General features: G+C 47.2%; 1 protein-coding gene across 4 annotated transcripts in view; it reads right to left on the bottom strand.

The window, feature by feature from the left end:
* The window catches only part of TRAP1 (TNF receptor associated protein 1), a 52,436-nt gene extending 35,801 nt beyond the window's left edge, over positions 1-16,635 (bottom strand). The window contains exon 1 of one of the 4 annotated variants that reach the window (XM_026003002.2): positions 16,271-16,635. In XM_026003002.2, the coding sequence (XP_025858787.1) occupies positions 16,271-16,346 (76 nt within the window). In that variant the 5' untranslated portion in view covers positions 16,347-16,635. Of the gene's footprint in view, positions 1-7,536; positions 7,688-9,864; positions 9,985-16,270 lie in introns of those variants that run through there. The other 3 variants (XM_072751379.1, XM_072751382.1, XM_072751381.1) reach the window with 3 other exon arrangements.
* Positions 16,636-17,431: the final 796 nt, after the last annotated feature.

Here is a 17,431-nt window from a genome sequence, read left to right as displayed (position 1 = left end):
TGGGGAGCCACCGCTTAGTGGGGAGCCTGCTTCTCCCTCTCTCTGCTCAGTGGGGAGCCTGCTTCTCCCTCTCCCTGCTTAGTGGGGAGCCTGCTTCTCCCTCTCCCTCTGCCTACGACTCCCACTGTTCATGCTCTGTCAAATAAATAAATTTAAAAAAAAAATTAAATTAAAGAATTAGGGGCACCTAAGTGGCTCAGTTGGTTGCGCGTCCAACTCTTGACTTGGCTCAGATCATTTTGGGGTTGTGGGACTGAACCCTGCTTCAGGCTCTGAGCTCAGCGGGGAGTCGGCCTAAGACTGGGGACTCACTCTCCCTCTGCCACTCCCCTTGCTCGTGCCCTCTCTCTTCCTCTCTCTAAAATAAATGTAAAAACATAAAAAAATTTAAAAAATAATAAAAACACCCTCAAAGGATTAAAAGATAATTCCACAGTCAGAGCTGGACATTTAATATCCCTCTCTCAACAACTGATAGAACAAGCCCAAAAGAAAACATAAATCAAGACACGGATTGTCTGAACTACAGTATGACTTAATGGATACTCATAGAATGCTATACCCAACTGCAAAATAGTTCTTTTTGAAAAGAATAATACTTTCTCAAGTGCACTTGGTATATTTGCTAGGAAAAACCATGAAGTTGGCCACAAGTCTTTTTTTTTTTAATTTTTTTAAAATTTATTATTTATGATAGACATAGAGAGAGAGAGAGAGAGAGAGAGAGAGGCAGAGACACAGGAGGAGGGAGAAGCAGGCTCCATGCCAGGAGCCCAACGTGGGACTCGATCCCGGGACTCCAGGATCGCGCCCTGGGCCAAAGGCAGGCGCCAAACCACTGTGCCACCCAGGGATCCCCCACAAGTCTTAATAAATTCACAAAGACTGAAATCATACCAAGTAAGCTCTCTGAATACTACAGAATTAAGTCAGAATCAGTAATAACAAAATATCCAGGAATACCCCAAGTATCTAGGAATTAAACAACATATACTAAATGATCCACAGGTCAAAGAAGAAACCAAGAAATCACTGAACAATAATAAAAACACACTATGGGGCAGCCCTGGTGGCGCAGCGATGTAGCGCTGCCTACAGCCTGAGGTGTGATCCTGGAGATCCGGGATCGAGTCCCATGTCAGGTTCCCTGCATGGAGTCTGCTTCTCCCTCTGCCTGTGTCCCAGCCATTATAAATAAATAAATAAATAAATAAATAAATAAATAAACAAACAAACAAACAAACAAACATAAATAAATAAATAAAATCTAAAAAACATTTTTTAAAAAAAGTTACACAAACACACACACACACACACACACACACACACACACACACACACACAATGTTGGGCAGCCTGGGTGGCTCAGCAGTTTAGCGCCTTCAGCCCAGGACGTGATCCTGGAGACCCGGGATCGAGTCCCACGTCGGGCTCCCTGCATGGAGCCTGCTTCTCCCTCTGCCTGTGGCTCTGCCTGTGTGTGTGTGTGTGTGTGTGTGTGTGTGTTTCTCCTGAATAAATAAATAAAATCTAAAAAAAAACCCAACACAGTATGTTAAAAGCTGTGGGGTCACCCACAGAAGTTCATAGCAGGAAACTTACAGCTTCAAAAGCTTAGGTTAGAGAAGTCTAGGGCAGCCCTGGTGGCGCAGCGGTTTAGCGCCGCCTGCAGCCCAGGGCGTGATCCTGGAGACCCTGGATCAAGTCCCACATCAGGCTCTCTGTATGATGCCTGCTTCTCCCTCTTCCTGTGTCTCTGCCTCTCTCTCTCTCTCTCTGAATAAATAAATAAAATCTAAAAGAAAAGAAAAGAAAAGAAAAAGAAAAGAAAAGAAATAAAAGAAGTCTAAAATTGATGACTTAAGGTTTCACCTTAGAAAAAAGTACAAATCAACCCAAATAAAACAGAAGGGAGGAAATAACAAGGAGCAAAAATCTGAAACAAAATGAACACTGAGGAAAATTAACAAAGCCAGAGGTGATTCTTGAAAAAGATCAATAAAAGCGATGGATCAATAAACCCCCAAAATAATCTAGAAGAAAAGAGAGAATACCAATCACTCACATCAGGAAGGAAGGTGGGGTTATAATTACAAATTCTACAAAAAGATAATAAGGAAACATTATGAACAAATCCTTGGCAAGAAATTTAACAACTGAGATGAAATGGATAAATTTCTTGAAAAAACTGAAATTTATCCAGGCTGACAGAAGATGAAACAGAAATTCCCAACTGCTTTATAACTAATCAAAAAACTGAATTTGCCTTCAAAAATATTTCCACAAATGAAATTCGAGGCCCAGAATAACCAGTAAAACATATCAAACATAATGAAGAAGCAATGACACCAATCTTCACAAACTATTTCAGAAAACAGAAAATGAATGAATATTTTTCCTGACAAGTTTTATGATGACAGCATTACCCTAATTATCAAAGTCTGCCAGAGACATTACACTAAAAAATGAGAGACCAACATCCCTTGTGACCACAAACATGGAGATCCTTAATAAAAAAATTAGCAAATCAAATCCTACAATATGTAAAAACGATACTACATCATGACCAAGCAGGTTGATCTCAGGGATGCAAGGCTGGTTTAGTACTAGCCAACCAGTCAATATAATTTACTACATGAACAAATAACTGCACATGCACCAACAGGCCCGGGATGAAGAACAATCTGTATGGCACTACAGCCAACTGCAGAGGGCAGGCCAGTCTGTAGGAGGCAGCAGCTGCCACTACATTCCAAGAGACTGTTGCCATCGTGGAATACAAGCCAAAATTCCCAGAACTTTTAATTTTTCAAAAGAAATAAGCAACTCAAATATTTATGGAGACCTGACTTCAAATATTTGTGACTACTTTTTTTTTAAATATTTGGGCCAAACACAATTTGTTTATAGCCAGAATTAGCCTGTGATTGCTAGTTTACAAGTCTCTTCTAATCTATCCTGAAAATGAAGCCCATGAGAAAGTTTACCAGCAAAGAGAGAAATGAATAAAAGTTTCAAACAAAGGTTCCTACTCCTGTTTGGTAGAAATGTATCAGGAAACAACTTTCATGGAAGCATGACCTTTATGACCTTGGGGTACACACCAAACATTTCCTGGGAAGGGCAGACAGTAAATATTTTAGGCTTCTGGGCCCTGTGATCTCTTGCTCAACTCTGCCACTGCAGCAGGAAAGGGGCTGCAAACATGTGAAAGCATAAGCATGCTTGGGTCCCAATAAAACTTCATTCTACAAAAACCCAACCCATGGGCCTTACAGAACCCCGGGTAAACCACAAAGGAAAAGATTGGTATATCTGACAAAATTAAGATTAAGACTTCCTGTTCATCAAAACAAAAACAAAACCAAAAACAGACACCAGGATGAAAGTGCAGCAGCAAGCCGCACCTGGGAGAACACATTTCCAACAATCATTACTGACAAAGAATAACGTGATAGAAGATTAGTGCCCATAAAGAGTGCATACAAAAATGCATACCAAATCAGCCAATCCAGAAGAAAATACTGGAACAAAAGACATGAATAGCATTTCACGGAAATGGAAACAAATGGCCAATAAACTATGGAAAGAAGATGCTCAACTTATTAGCAATTCATCAAAATGCAACTAAAATCACAACTGAAACATCAGTTTTGTTTTTAAAGACTATCCCTTTGAGAGAGAGTAAGCAAGAACGCAGGAGCATGGGGAGGGGCAGAGGTAGAGAGGGAAGCAGAATTCCTATGGAGCAGGGAGCCTGATGTGGCTCCATCGCAGGACCCTGAGACCATGACCTGAGCCAAAGGCAGATGCTTAACTGACTGAGCCACTCAGGCACCCCTGAAACATCATTTTGTAACCATCAAATTCACATTTAAAATGTCTGAAAATCCCAAGTCTCGGTGAGGACACGGCACAGGGACAGCTCTCTGAGTTGGTGGATCGAAAATCAGGACCCACATGGGAAAACAGTCATGATTACACAGTAACAACGCATATCCTAAACCCGGCAACCCCACTCTGGTCACACCGCAGAGAAACTTATGTGTCCAACGAGGCAGGATGCCAACGCAACCAAGCGAGCCACTGCCTCTACGCTGCCCACAGGCCAAGCGTCTGCACCTGGGTGGAGAAAGAGCTGAGGTACATTCTCACGATGGAGCATTACAGTATTGCAGACAACACTGCCCCACTGAGCTGGTTCCCCACAGTTAGTTCATGTATTTCCTGATACGTATCTTGTAAGCAGACACACACAAGATAGCATTCAATACTCTCCAGAGTTGCAAAGATTATAAGTCTGAAAATACCAAGGACTGGAGGGGACTGTGGGAATGCATGGAAGGGGGCTGGTGGAGTATACAGTGACACAACTCTTTTGGGGAAGTAATTTTGCATTACTTAGTAAGCCAGAGCACACCAAGTGATCCAGCAACTCCATTTAAGTACACACCAGCAATTCGACATAAAGAAACGAAGGTATACGAACACAATGTATTAACAGCAAAAATTAATGAACTACACCATTAGCATGGATAAAACTAAGCCAACAAAATGTTGACCCAAGAACATACACAGTATGTATACACAAGAAAACAGAAAATTCAGGTCAGCAGTTACCTCCAGGGGAAAGAGAAGGACATGCCTCAGGGAAGAGCACACAGGCCTTCAGAGAGTTGGTAATCTCAACTCCTTAAACTGGGTTAACGTGTGTTCATTTTACACTTCTTTTTAAACTGCACATGCATACTCCACGCGTCTCTCTTTAGATCGAACGTATAAAGGGAGAAGGGGAGGGGTTGAAAGAAAAAGCCGTAACCTCTCTGGGTCACTGAACTTGCCCACAGAGAAGTACACATAGCTTCTTGGAACCCAGCCTGATTTAAGCAGAGGAGCATCCTGTAGTGTCACGTGTGGGACCTGATACGGCCAGGGGGCTGGATCTCCCTGAAGCCTAACCTGGAATAGGAAGCCCAGGTTAGAGGCCAGCCTGCCTGGGATGGATCAAAGGTAATCAGGCAGGACTGAGGCCTAGCGGCTTCATCAACACACACTGATCTGAGGCCCCCACATGGGCACTGTGCCCCAGTTCTAGCCACAGTTCACCGAGAGGTCAACACACCTGCACTGTTACTTCAGGGGCAACTCAGAACTTCCAGTGGCTTGCTCCAGGCAGCAGGAAATGGCCTGACCCCGTGGAAGGTGACTGGCTACGCTGGTCAAGATGACAAACACATATACCCTCTAACTTGGCAAATTCCATTTAAGGATTTTCCTCCGTGGATACACTTGAACCCTGCATATAAAGACGAGGCTGGGGGGGGGGGGGGGGGGGGCGGGGTAGCCCGGGTGGCGCAGCGGTTTAGCGTCGCCTTCAGCCCAGAGCGTGATACTGGAGACCTGGGATCGAAGCAGATGCTTCATCAACCGAGCCACCCAGGTGCCCCATAATTAACAATAAACTTTTTTTTTTAAGATTTATTTTTATTTATTTATGAGAGAGAGAGAGAGAGAGAGAGAGAGAAAGAGGCAGAGACACAGGAGGAGGGAGAAGCAGGCTCCATGCCGGGAGCCTGACGCGGGACTCGATCCCGGGACTCCAGGATCGCGCCCTGGGCCAAAGGCAGGCGCAAAACCGCTGAGCCACCCAGGGATCCCCTAACAAAAAACTCTTAAATAACGTAGCTGTCACAGAAGAGCGAGCCCCTTCCCGTCAACTGTCAATGCTGGGGTCATGCGCAAGCCTGTATAGAGATACCAATTGAGGATCCAGTGTAGATGGATACCAGATTGACAGCCATAGAGGAATAGTAAATAAATGCATAGATAATAAATACTGTCACACAGGAAAATGAGACCAGTCTGTGTGCAATGTCCCGATGCTAAGTTTTGTTTTTTTTTTTTTTTTTAAGATTTTATTTATTTATTCATGAGAGACATAGAGAGAGGCAGAGACACAGGCAGAGAGATGCAAGCTCCATGCAGGAAACCCGATGTGGGCCTCGATCCCGGGACTCCAGGATCACGCCCTGGGCCGAAGGCAGGCGCTCAACCACTGAGCCACCCAGGCATCCCCCGATGCAAAGTTATCTCTAAGATACATTAAGAAATAAACCTGGGGGATCCCTGGGTGACTCAGCAGTTTGGCACTTGCCTTCGGCCCAGGGCAAGATCCTGGAGTCCCAGGATCAAATCCCGCATCGGGCTCCCTGCATGGTGCCTGCTTCTCCCTCTGCCTGTGTCTCTGCCTCTCTGTGTCTCTCATGAATAAATAAATAAAATCTTAAAAAAAAAAAAAAAAAGAAAAGAAAAGAAATAAACCTGGCCCAGACAGTAGTTTGCATATGCTCCCATGATGTTAAAATACACGTGTATGTGTACACATACATGGACGTTATTCTCACGAGTCATGCATATCTTTGCAAGGACTTGGCTAAGGGGGTTGCCCCCAGGAGGGTTACCTGGTGTCTGAGGGTATCCATGACAGAAATATGCTTCTCAGTGCACACACCTTTTGCACTTTTGGATGCTGTGGTAGGTTATTTTGTGTTAGGTTATAAATATACATACCTATAAAAGTTACCTAATTGCCAAACACACTAAAAAAATTTAATAAGGACATAAAACACATTTACAAAGGGATCAAAAAAGCTTGGGGAGGGATCTCTGGGTGGCGCAGCGATTTGGCGCCTGCCTTTAGTCCAGGGCGCGATCCTGGAGACCCAGGATCGAATCCCACATCAGGCTCCCAATGCATGGAGCCTGCTTCTCCCTCTGCCTGAGTCTCTGCCTCTCTCTCTCTCTCTCTCTGTGACTATCATAAATAAAAATAAATAAATTAAAAAAAAAAGAAAAAAAAAAAAAGCTTGGGGAAATGTCCCTGGACAGGAAGCATAAATATTTGTTTTTTTAAAGATTTTATTTTATTCATTTATGAGAGAGAGAGAGAGAGAGAGGCAGAGACACAGGCAGAGGGAGAAGCAGGCTCCAAGCAGGGAGCCCAACGTGGGACTCGATCTCAGGTCTCCAGGATCACGCCCCGGGCTGAAGGCAGCGCTAAAACGCTGAGCCACCTGGGCAGCCTGGAAGTGTCAATCCACACACATCCATTCTCTGGGCAGTTGGCTGTCTCAGGTGGTGGAGCACATGACTCTTGATCTCAGGGTTATGAGTTCAAGCCTCATGGTGGGCATAAAGCTTACTTAAAATTAAATAAAGGCATCAATTCTCTAAACTAGCCTATATTTTTAACATAAGCCCAAAGAAAACGCAATTTTTTAAACTATTTAACCTAATTCTAAAATTCATATGAAAAACTAAATTTTTGCATAAATGGCCAAGATTTTTGAAAATCACAAGGAAATACTATTAAACATGTTAACGCACATTAATTTAAAGCTACAATACCAAAATTAATTTCTTCTCTCACTTATTAAATAAAAAATTCCAGATGGGCTATAAAGTGCAAATAAAAGCTAAAACTACTGAAGACAACATAAGAAGTGGGGATCCCTGGGTGGCGCAGCGGTTTCGCACCTGCCTTTGGCCTAGGGCGCGATCCCGGGGACCCGGGATCGAGTCCCGCGTCCCGCGTCAGGCTCCCGGTGCATGGAGCCTGCTTCTCCCTCTGCCTGTGTCTCTGCCTCTCTCTCTCTCTCTCTCTCTCTCTCTCTCTCTCACTGTGTGCCTATCATGAATAAATAAAATAAAAAAAAATTAAAAAAAAAAGACAACATAAGAAGTAATTTAAGAACACCTTAAGAACATATAATCCACCCAAAGTGTACAAACCAGTGGGCTTTAGCACATTCACAGGGCTGAGTATCCATCACTATCATCTAGTGCCACAGAAGATCATCACCCCAGAAAGAAACCACAAGCTCATTAGCAGCAACTCCCCACTCCTATCCCCCCAATCCCGGCAGTCACTTCCTATCCTTATAGATTGCCCATCTGAGACATTTCACACAAAGGGAATTATATGTAGTCTTCTGCATCTGGCCTCATTCACTTAACGTCATGTTTTCAAGGTTCATCCACATCATAACAAATATCATATCTCGCTCTTTTTTATGGCCAAATAATATTCTTTTTAAAAATATGTATTTATTTATGTAATCCCTACACCCAACATGGGGCTCAAACTCAGGACCCTGAGATCAAGAGCTGCATACTCTTCTGAGCCAGTCAGATACCACACAGTGAATAATATTCCATTATAGGGTCAGACCACACGTTGTTTACTTATTCATCAGTTAATAGGCAATTGGGGTGTTTCTGCTTTATGTCTGTGCCATAAACATTGCTGTACAAGTTTCTGTGTGGATGTATATTTCAGGGTCCCCTGGGTACACACCTAGGAGTGGAAGTGCTGGGCTGAATGGTAACTGTGCTTACTCATTTGAGGAACTGTGGACTGTTTTTCAAAGTGATGCCCATTTTACATTCCTGCCAGCAGTCAGCAAGGGCTCTGATTTCTCTACCTCCTCACCAATGCTACTGGTGTTATTGATGAGGGAGCACAGGGCAAGCTAAGGGCAAAGCACAAGCTAACACCCCACAAACTTCCCCTGGCCACCCCGTGAGATACATGTGACATTCCTCAGGCACTTCTGGCTGCCCTAAAACAAAGGAAAGGGGAAAACAAGTGGTTAATCAATAGAGATCACAGTCATGCAGGACATGGGTTTCCATCAGTTTGCAACTGTCTTAATAATTTACAAGAAACAAGCCATCTTCAGGGGCACCTGCGTGGCTCAGTAGGTTAAGTATCTGCTCTCGGCTCAGGTCATAATCCCAGGGTCCTGGGATCGAGTCCCATGTCAGGGTTCCTTCTCGGCGGGGAGTCTGCTTCTTCCTCTCCCTCTGCAGTTCCCCCTGCTTGTGCTCTCTGTGTCAATTAAATAAAATCTTAAAAAAAAAGGAAGAAGAGGAAAAGGAAGAAAAAAGGAAGAGAGGAAGGAAGGAAGGAAAAAGGAAGGAAGGAAGGAAAGGGAAGGAGAGAGGGAGGAACGAATGGATGGAGGAAGGGAAGGAGGGGCAAGCAAGCAATCTCCAGAAACCTACAGACTCAACTACTTGGAGCCTAACACCACCCTCCCCTCGACAGGATAGAAACTCTTGCATAATCAGTCACTCCCTGCAAACCCAATTCAGCTCTGTCTGCCCACAGTCCTGTCCCTGTGCTTTCATAAAACCACCAAAGGTCTTTTGCACCAAAGACCTCTCAAGAATCCTTTCTTGGCCATGGACTCTGGACCCCAATACTCCAAACCACATCATTATCACCTATGGTTTTCATCCCAGCCACCGGAGTGGGTATGAAGTGGAACCTCAAAGTGGTTTTGATTTGCCTTTCCTACTGATATTGATCATCTTGACATCTTTTTCTCTAATGATTTAAGAAGAAATGCTTTCTAAGCAAAATATGTAACCCAAGAATCATAAACTTATGGAGCACATAAAAATTAAATAAATAGCATAAATCATCTAAGTTCTCACCACATGGGATGCCTGGCTGGCACTTGCATGTGCACAAGCATGAGAGAGGGGGAGGAGAAGCAGACTTCCCGCTGAGCAGGGAGCCCGCTTTGGGACTGGATCCCAGGACCCCAGGATCATGACCCAGTGGCCTTCAAGGGCCCTTGTGTTACCAGAGAAAATTGTAGACTAACAATCACAATGACTCTGAAAACATCAAAAGAAGGTTCAGTTACACTCCATCTGATGTACCTGTTTTAGAAAAACTTCTAATCATAATGGCTAAAAATGAAATGTTTTACTTCTTTAAAAGGAAGCTTCTGGGCAGCCCAGGTGGCTCAGCAGTTTAGCGCCGCCTTTGGCCCAGGGCGTGATCCTGGAGACCCGGGATGAAGTCCCGCGTCGGGCTCCCAGTATGGAGCCTGCTTCTCCCTCTGCCTGTGTCTCTGCTTCTCTCTGTGTGTCTCTGCCTCTGTGTGTCTCTCATGAATGGATGAAGAATATCTTTAAAAAAAAAAAAAAAAAAGTAAGCTTCATGGAACATCCCCTCAGGCACTCCATTCTCCATAAATTAGAGAACCCTGGTCTGTGTGAACCACAATGGCAGTGCACCACACCGGCTACCTGACACATCGAGTTCCAATACAAGGATTGAGACCTATTTAATAGTATTACCATATAATCATCTGTTTTTTTTTTAATCTTCTGCCTTTTAATACTGTATTCATTTTGCTATCTTAAAATTAGTTTTGATGTTCTAAACACATAGCTTAATTATATGGCTGCTAAATAACTGAGCTACTCTTAAAATTAAGTCCATGATTCCCATATACCTGAATTCAATTTATCTGATCTATGGGCATTCAGCTGGTGAAAAAGCAGGTGGGGATGATGCCCAAGTAGATAGCAGCTCTCTAAGCTACAACTTTCATGGTATACAATTCCTAATGGCTTTAGCAGCCATACCAGAAACACCCCAAAATCTTTACTAAATACTACAGAATTTCTTGGTGGAGTAAGCAAATAGCAGCTTCCTAGTAAAAGTCAAACCTTCCGGGCAGCCCAGATGGCTCAGTGATTTAGCACCGCCTTCAGCCCAAGACCTGATCCTGGAGACCCGGGATCGAGTCCCACATTGGGCTCCCTGCATGGAGCCTGCTTCTCCCTCTGCCTGTGTCTCTGCCTCTCTGTGTGCCTCTCATGAATAAATAAATAAAATCTTAAAAAAAAAAAAAGTCAAGCCTTCCGTTTCCAGACTGGGCAAGATGGTACTTAAGAAAAATTCTAGCTGGCTACACTAAGAGCACCAAAAATGCAATTCAAGAACATCCTCTGGCTTTGAACTAAAATATTTCACTGGAGGGCACCTGGGTGGCTCAGTTAAGCATCTGCCTTCCTTTCAGGTCGTGATCCCAGGGTCCTGGGATCGAATTCTACCTGTTTCTCCCTCTCCCTGCTACTCCCCCTGCTTGTGCATGCTCATGTTCTGTGTCGAATAAATAAATACTTTAAAAAACAAAAAATTAAACACTTCCCTGGAGTGTGAACTGGATACACTTCGCTGATGCCAAGTCTGTATTTTGGTTTTAGACAGCGACCACCATCACTGCCTTAGTAAGTCTCCCTATTGAAATCATCTTTGTTGGACTTTGGGGGTAGAGGTGAGAAATATGTTTTCTCATCACCCCAACTCCCCCCCCCACACACACACCGCTTCAAGCAGCATTTGTCTCAATGCACAAGGGCAGCAAACACTTGGGAGATTTTTGTTGTTGCCTTAATTCTGGCCAACTATTCAGCTAGTAACCAATAAAGCCTTTGCTAACCTATTACCATCTGGGTTTGGCTGATCTTTTGCAGATAACTTGGTCCCTCTGGTCCTAACCAAGCCCGTCACACCACAGCCCACCTGGTGCCTCTTGGGCAGCCAGCCACACACACTTTGCCTATGTGCCTCGCTGGTGCTGATCAAGGCCCCAGCACTGTGATTTATAGTTTTGTAGTTTTCTAAGATTTTAGCTATTCATTCATGAGAGGCACAGAGAGAGAGGCAGTGACACAGGCAGAGGGAGAAACAGGCTCCCTCCAGGGAACCCGATGCAGGACTTGATCCCAGAACCCTGGGATCATGCCCTGAGCCAGAGATGGATGGTCAACCATTGAGCCACCCAGGTGTCCCAGCTCTGTGGTTTACAGAGGTGGCAACACCATTTAGAGTCTAAGCAGTTAAGGATCAAACCTATTATTGTTACGTTAGCAACATGAATACGTGTTTCACAGAGAGTGAAATCTGCCCCACAAGTGCTGCTCTACTCATCCTGCAGAGAGCCTGGGAACACATGAGATGTGACTGAATTCTCATTCTCACTCCTGGGCTGCAACACAAGAGCTGTGAGGGCATGAATTAAACAGCACAGGCCCCCAAAGTGAGAGCAGAGGGAAGAAGCAAAATAAATCAACAAAAAGAATAAAAGCAGTAAATGTGGGGCTGTGGCTGCACAGGGTCTAGGCAGGAGTTCCTTTTGGGAAATAAAGCAAACCTGCAATGCTTGAGCCCTACAACAAAGTGGGGAAATTCTGCTCTTCTGATGTTTCTGGTACTTGGAGCAGACTCCTCACCCTTCTAAATCTCACTTCTAAGGCAGAACATTCCAGCAAAGGTTCCAGCTTACAGAGACTGGAAAAGGCAGAGGACACTAACTCGAGCGCAAGCAGTCCTGCGGTGGCTGCCTCATAACGGGGTCCTGGCAACACCAACAGTGAGACCCAGAGTGTCCTCGAGATTAGAACACAGGACTCAGGGCTGTGGTGTCATTGCAGTTACCAGCCAAGTGAAATGACCAACCCATTACCCTCTCCACCTTACATCATAATCTTCTGCCTCTGGAGATCAAACCTGTTGCTGATTTTTCATGCTCATCGTCTCTTCTTTGGGAACACTTTCTTGATTGTCTACCGGCAAATCCATTACTTCTATTACTCATCAGAACTAGTGGAAGGTTTCATGACAGTTTACATTTTTACTACAAATATCACGTCTTGGGGCAGCCCCGGTGGCGCAGTGGTTTAGTGCCGCCTGCAGCCCAGGGTGTGATCCTGGAGACCCGGGATCGAGTCCCACATCGGGCTCCCTGTGTGGAGCCTGCTTCTCCCTCTGCCTGTGTCTCTGCCTCTCTCTCTCTGTCTCTGTGTATCTCTCATGAATAAATGAATAAAATCTTAAAAAAATATATATATATCACGTTTTCCAGGTTACCTAGGTTCTGATATCCCTACTCCTTATAATACCCACCTTTCACCAGGGCAAGAAATTACTCGATGGTTCTAAACGCCTAGAAATCAATTTAAGATTCACCTGGAGCCCACCCACCTGGTCCTGGGGGCACGCAGAATCAGGTGTGTGGCCCTCATAGTGCCTGCAGCTGGGTTTCCTAAACACTGGCCCACACCTGGCACTGTGACCATCCCGATTACAGAAAATGGTCCACAAGTTTACATCTAACAGAAGAGAAAGCACATAATTTTTAGCCTCTTACTCATTCCCATATATATTCCCATTTCTTGCGAAACCCAATCATTCAGTAGCACCCTCTTACCCTGCATCTGGTGCTTTCCAGACCGGGCTCATAACCTTTCTCTTCTGTGAGATCCACATAAGCAATCATCCACGTTTCAGTGCTCCCTGACTGGGCACAGAGGCCTCGGAAATGGCCCAGTATACTGCCTGGCAAACACAAGCTCCCACCTAACCTATGACGCCAACGGCAGGGTCACATCATCTCTGAAGTATCAGAGAGCATTCAAAAATATATATATATAATATTATTTTATTTATTTTTTTAGTTTAAGTAATCTCTACGCATAACATGGGGCTCAAACTCACATCTCCAGGACCAAGAGTTGTGAGCCCTTCTGACAGCTAGCCAAGTATCCCTCAAAATATATCTGTTAAATAAGTAATGAGCAAAAATGAAAAATAAAAAGTCCACAAGCCGAGACTGTTCAAAACCTCACCGGAGCAGGTGGGAAGAACTGGGATGGTGATAAAGTCCGACTCTAAGATGTGAGGCCAAGCAAATGCTAACATTTGGGAACACTTTCCCAGCAACAGAGGAAAAAAAATACAGGAGAATTCTGAATCTTCTGTGGAGGTACTTTCTCTTATTCTCCCCGCCCCCAACCCCTTTGTATAAGATATTCATTTTCTAGGCTAAACTCACCCATCACTCAGTCCCTCCAAACAACTAGACCTTCACGACTGCCCACACGGTGGGTATCAAGAACATGTGCACTACACCCTGCTTCCAAGAACAGGGTCTCAATCTTAGATTCAAACAAAAGATTTGCAAGGAGAACTGCAATAGAAGTTCAGAAGGAGAGGATGCAGATTATTAAAGGAAGGAGTTAAAAAAAAAAAAAACTGGCTGGGCTGAAAACTGGCATGTCTTCCCAGTGGAAGGTTCACTACATGATATGAAGAATGAATTACAACAAACATGATTAGAACATCTGAGAACACAAAAAAGAGAAACTTTAACCTCCAGAGAAAGGTAAAAACAAGTCATCTACAAAAGAAACAATGAAATTGCTAGGACTGCTCATCTGTAACTGGCTCTAGAAAACAGCAGACCAATATCCTCCTCTTTGAAGGAAAATTATTTTGACCTGGAATACCCAGGCAACCTACTACACTAGTCGGGGGGTAAAATAAAATATTTTAGACATGATGGGGCTTAGAAAATTTACAACCTGGGCAGCCTGGATGGCTCAGCGGTTTAGCGCCTTCAGCCCAGGGCATGATCCTGGAGACCCAGGATCGAGTCCCACACGTCTGGCTCCCTGCATAGAGCCTGCTTCTCCCTCTTCCTGTGTCTCTGCCTCTCTCTGTGTATATCTCATGACTAAATAAATGAAATCTTAAAAAAAAAAAAAAAAAATTTACAAACTAAAGACTTCTGCAGAACACAAAAGTATACTCTTGCATGACAAGAAATAAACCCAAAAAGGAGAAAGACGGTGGGTACAAGCAAAAGTATAAAACTTACAACTATCTTATCAGTTAATGCATGCTTTTAAAAACTGTTTAAAAAAAAAAAAAAAAAAGAGGGACACCTGGGTGGCTCAGCAGTTGGGTCTGTGCTTTCGGATCGGGATGTGATCCGGGAATCCTGGCGTCGAGTCCCAAGTCAGGCTCCCTCCATGGAGCCTGCTTCTCCCTCTGTCTCTCATGAATAGATAAATTAAAAAAAAAGAGAGAGAGAGAGACAGACAGACAGACAGACACTAGAGGTGCCTGGGTGGCCCGGTTGGTTAAGCATTGCCTCTGACTCAGGTCATGATCCCAGCGTTCTGGGATCCAGCCTGGAATCAGGCTCTCCACTCAAGAGCCTGCTTCTCCCTCTCCCTCTGCCTGCTTGTGCTGTCAAATAAACAGTCTTAAAAGAGAGAGACACTACACCAAAATGTAAAACTCAGATAACGGGAAAAAAATGTAAAAGACATAAAAAATAAAAAAAGACATTCATAGAAAATATACTAACGGCCACTAAGCAAATGAAAACACTTTCTCACTCCTATCCACGGAGGAACTGCCTGGATAGAGGTGGTCTCAGTCCCTGCTAACGGGAATATAAATCGATAAAGACTTTCCGGACAGCAATTTGGCAGTATCAGCTAATGTTTCAAATACGCACAGACTCTGAACCATCAATTCTAAAAGTCGGATTCTGAAATTCTAAATGCCATACACGTGTGCAAACATCTAAGTACTCGCCATTGTACGCAGCAGTGTAATGACAGAAAACCACAGGGCAGCCCGGGTGGCTCAGCGGTTTAGCGCTGCCTTCAGCCCAGGGTCTGATGCTGGAGACCTGGGATCGAGTCCCACGTCGGGCTCCCTGCATGGAGCCTGCTTCTCTCTCTGCCTCTCTCTGTGTCTCTCATGAATAAACAAAATCTTGAAAAAAAGGAAAAAAAAAAGAAACAGAAAACCACAGAATCCTTTATTACGTCCGTTCACGGGACACGGCAGGTAAACGACCGCGCGGCCACTGGAAAGCCAGAGATCGGGGGACAGGGACGGCCTAGGACGCGGAAGCTACGCAGACAACGTTAAACCCAACTCCGGAGCAAACCGCATAGACGGTTTAGGTCTTTTCACATAAAAACAGCCCGAGTCCACGTGCGTGTGTAACCGTGTGCAGAGCCTGGACGGAAGGCTAGGATGCTGCCCGCCCCTCGGTTTCTCCCGAACGCGGAGTGGGAAAGCAGAGACTACGGTGACTCTTTTCTTTTTTGCCTCCGCCCCAACACTGATGTGAGCGCCCAGGAATTTCGGGTCCCGGGAATCCGGGGGTGACGAAGCCAGAGGCCACGCGCTGCCGAGGGTCAGGCGGCTGCGCCCGGGTCCCGCCGTGCGCGCTCCCGGGCGGACGGGACACTCGGTGTGGCGCCGGTCGGCGCGGCGCAGGCGGCTCCTACGGCCCCCGGTGCAACACGGCTCGGGCGGCCACGAGGGGCTCAAGTCCGTTCCCACTCCCCGAACCGCCCTCGGCGGCCGGAGCGAGAGCCCGGACCCCTCGCCTCGAGCCCAGCGCCGGGGCTCGGCGGGGAGAAGCCCCTGCAGGGGTCCCGCGGGCCGGGGCGCAACCGCGCTCCCCGACGGCGGGGGCGGAACCCGGGCAGTCCGGCGACACGGGGCGTCCCGCGCGCTCAGCCGAACCTCCGAGCCTCGCAGTGGAGAAAGGCGCGGGCTCGGACCCGGGGCGTCCCGCCCCCCGCCCCCCCTCACCTCTCGGGGCGGCCGCCAGCGCCGGCGCCCGCAGCCTGCGGCCCCACAGCAGCAGCACCCGCAACTCGCGCGCCATGTCCGTCCTCCGCAGCCGCCGAGCCACACGCGCGGCGGGGGCGGGGGCGGGGCCTTCCTCGGGCGCGGCGCGGTGACGTCACGCAGAGCGGAGGGCTGTCCGGCCTGCTGCCTGCGCCGGAGAGCGGGCGGGGCCCTGATGGCCCGCGCCGCGCGGGGTGCGTCGGGCCTGGGGACGGGCCCTCCGTGACCTTGTGTCGCGTTGTCAAGGACGACGGGCGGGCGCGCGGGCCCCGGGTCACTCGCGCGTCCCTAACACGGGTGGCGCTCACTCGCCCCGGAGAGCGTGAGAGGGCGGCGGCGGCGACGCCGGCGCCACGGAGGCGGGGGAGAAGCGGGGGCGGCCCTGAGGCTGGACTTGTCCTCGCGCTCCTCCTCCCGCCCCGCTGCAGCGGACGACCCCCGCCGCTCCTTCTCTTTTAATTAAGAAGAAAACAAAAATGAAATATGGTGGACCCAGAAAGCTACATTAGTTGTAGGTGTAGAGCGCTTCACCCCGGCGGGTGCCGCGGGCCACCACGCCACACGCCTGGCCAGTGGCTGCGGTCAGTCACTGTGCGGTGCTGCTCCTGACCCCGTCAACGCCCTTTCTCGCCCGGTGCCACAGCGCGCGCTGCGTGGTCCAGGTTTTCTGAGGCCCCGGCGGCCCCAGGTGGCTTCTGGGGCTCGCTGGAGGGTCGCTGCCGGAGCAAGAAGCTACGAAAACGGAGCTGCAAAGTACGAGAGTCAGGAGAGGGTTCCCCCACCCCCACCCCCGCTTGGACCCGGGGCGCCGTCGGGGCATTGGGAGGGGCGACCCCGGGACCTTCCAGGTGGAAGGTGTGAAGGATGAGCCCCATGTGCCAGGCTCCAGCAGCTGAGCAGCATGTCCCCGAGGCGGGCGGACTAGGCCGGGGCGGGGGTGGGGGGGTGTGGGCAGGAGCCCTTTCTCTGCCGTGGGAGGAAGGCCAGCAACCTCCCCACGGGCCCCCGCGGCGCCGCCTCCTCCTCGGGGCTCCACCCCCACCTAGCCACTTCTAATCCATTCCAGCCCCTGGGCCCCGCCCCTCTCCTTCCCCCACCTCCCTGCAGACACAGGGGCCCATG

The sequence above is a fragment of the Vulpes vulpes genome, chromosome 3 (assembly GCF_048418805.1).
Source record: "Vulpes vulpes isolate BD-2025 chromosome 3, VulVul3, whole genome shotgun sequence".
Taxonomy (NCBI): domain Eukaryota; kingdom Metazoa; phylum Chordata; class Mammalia; order Carnivora; family Canidae; genus Vulpes; species Vulpes vulpes.
This window is presented reverse-complemented; position numbering and strand designations above follow the sequence as displayed.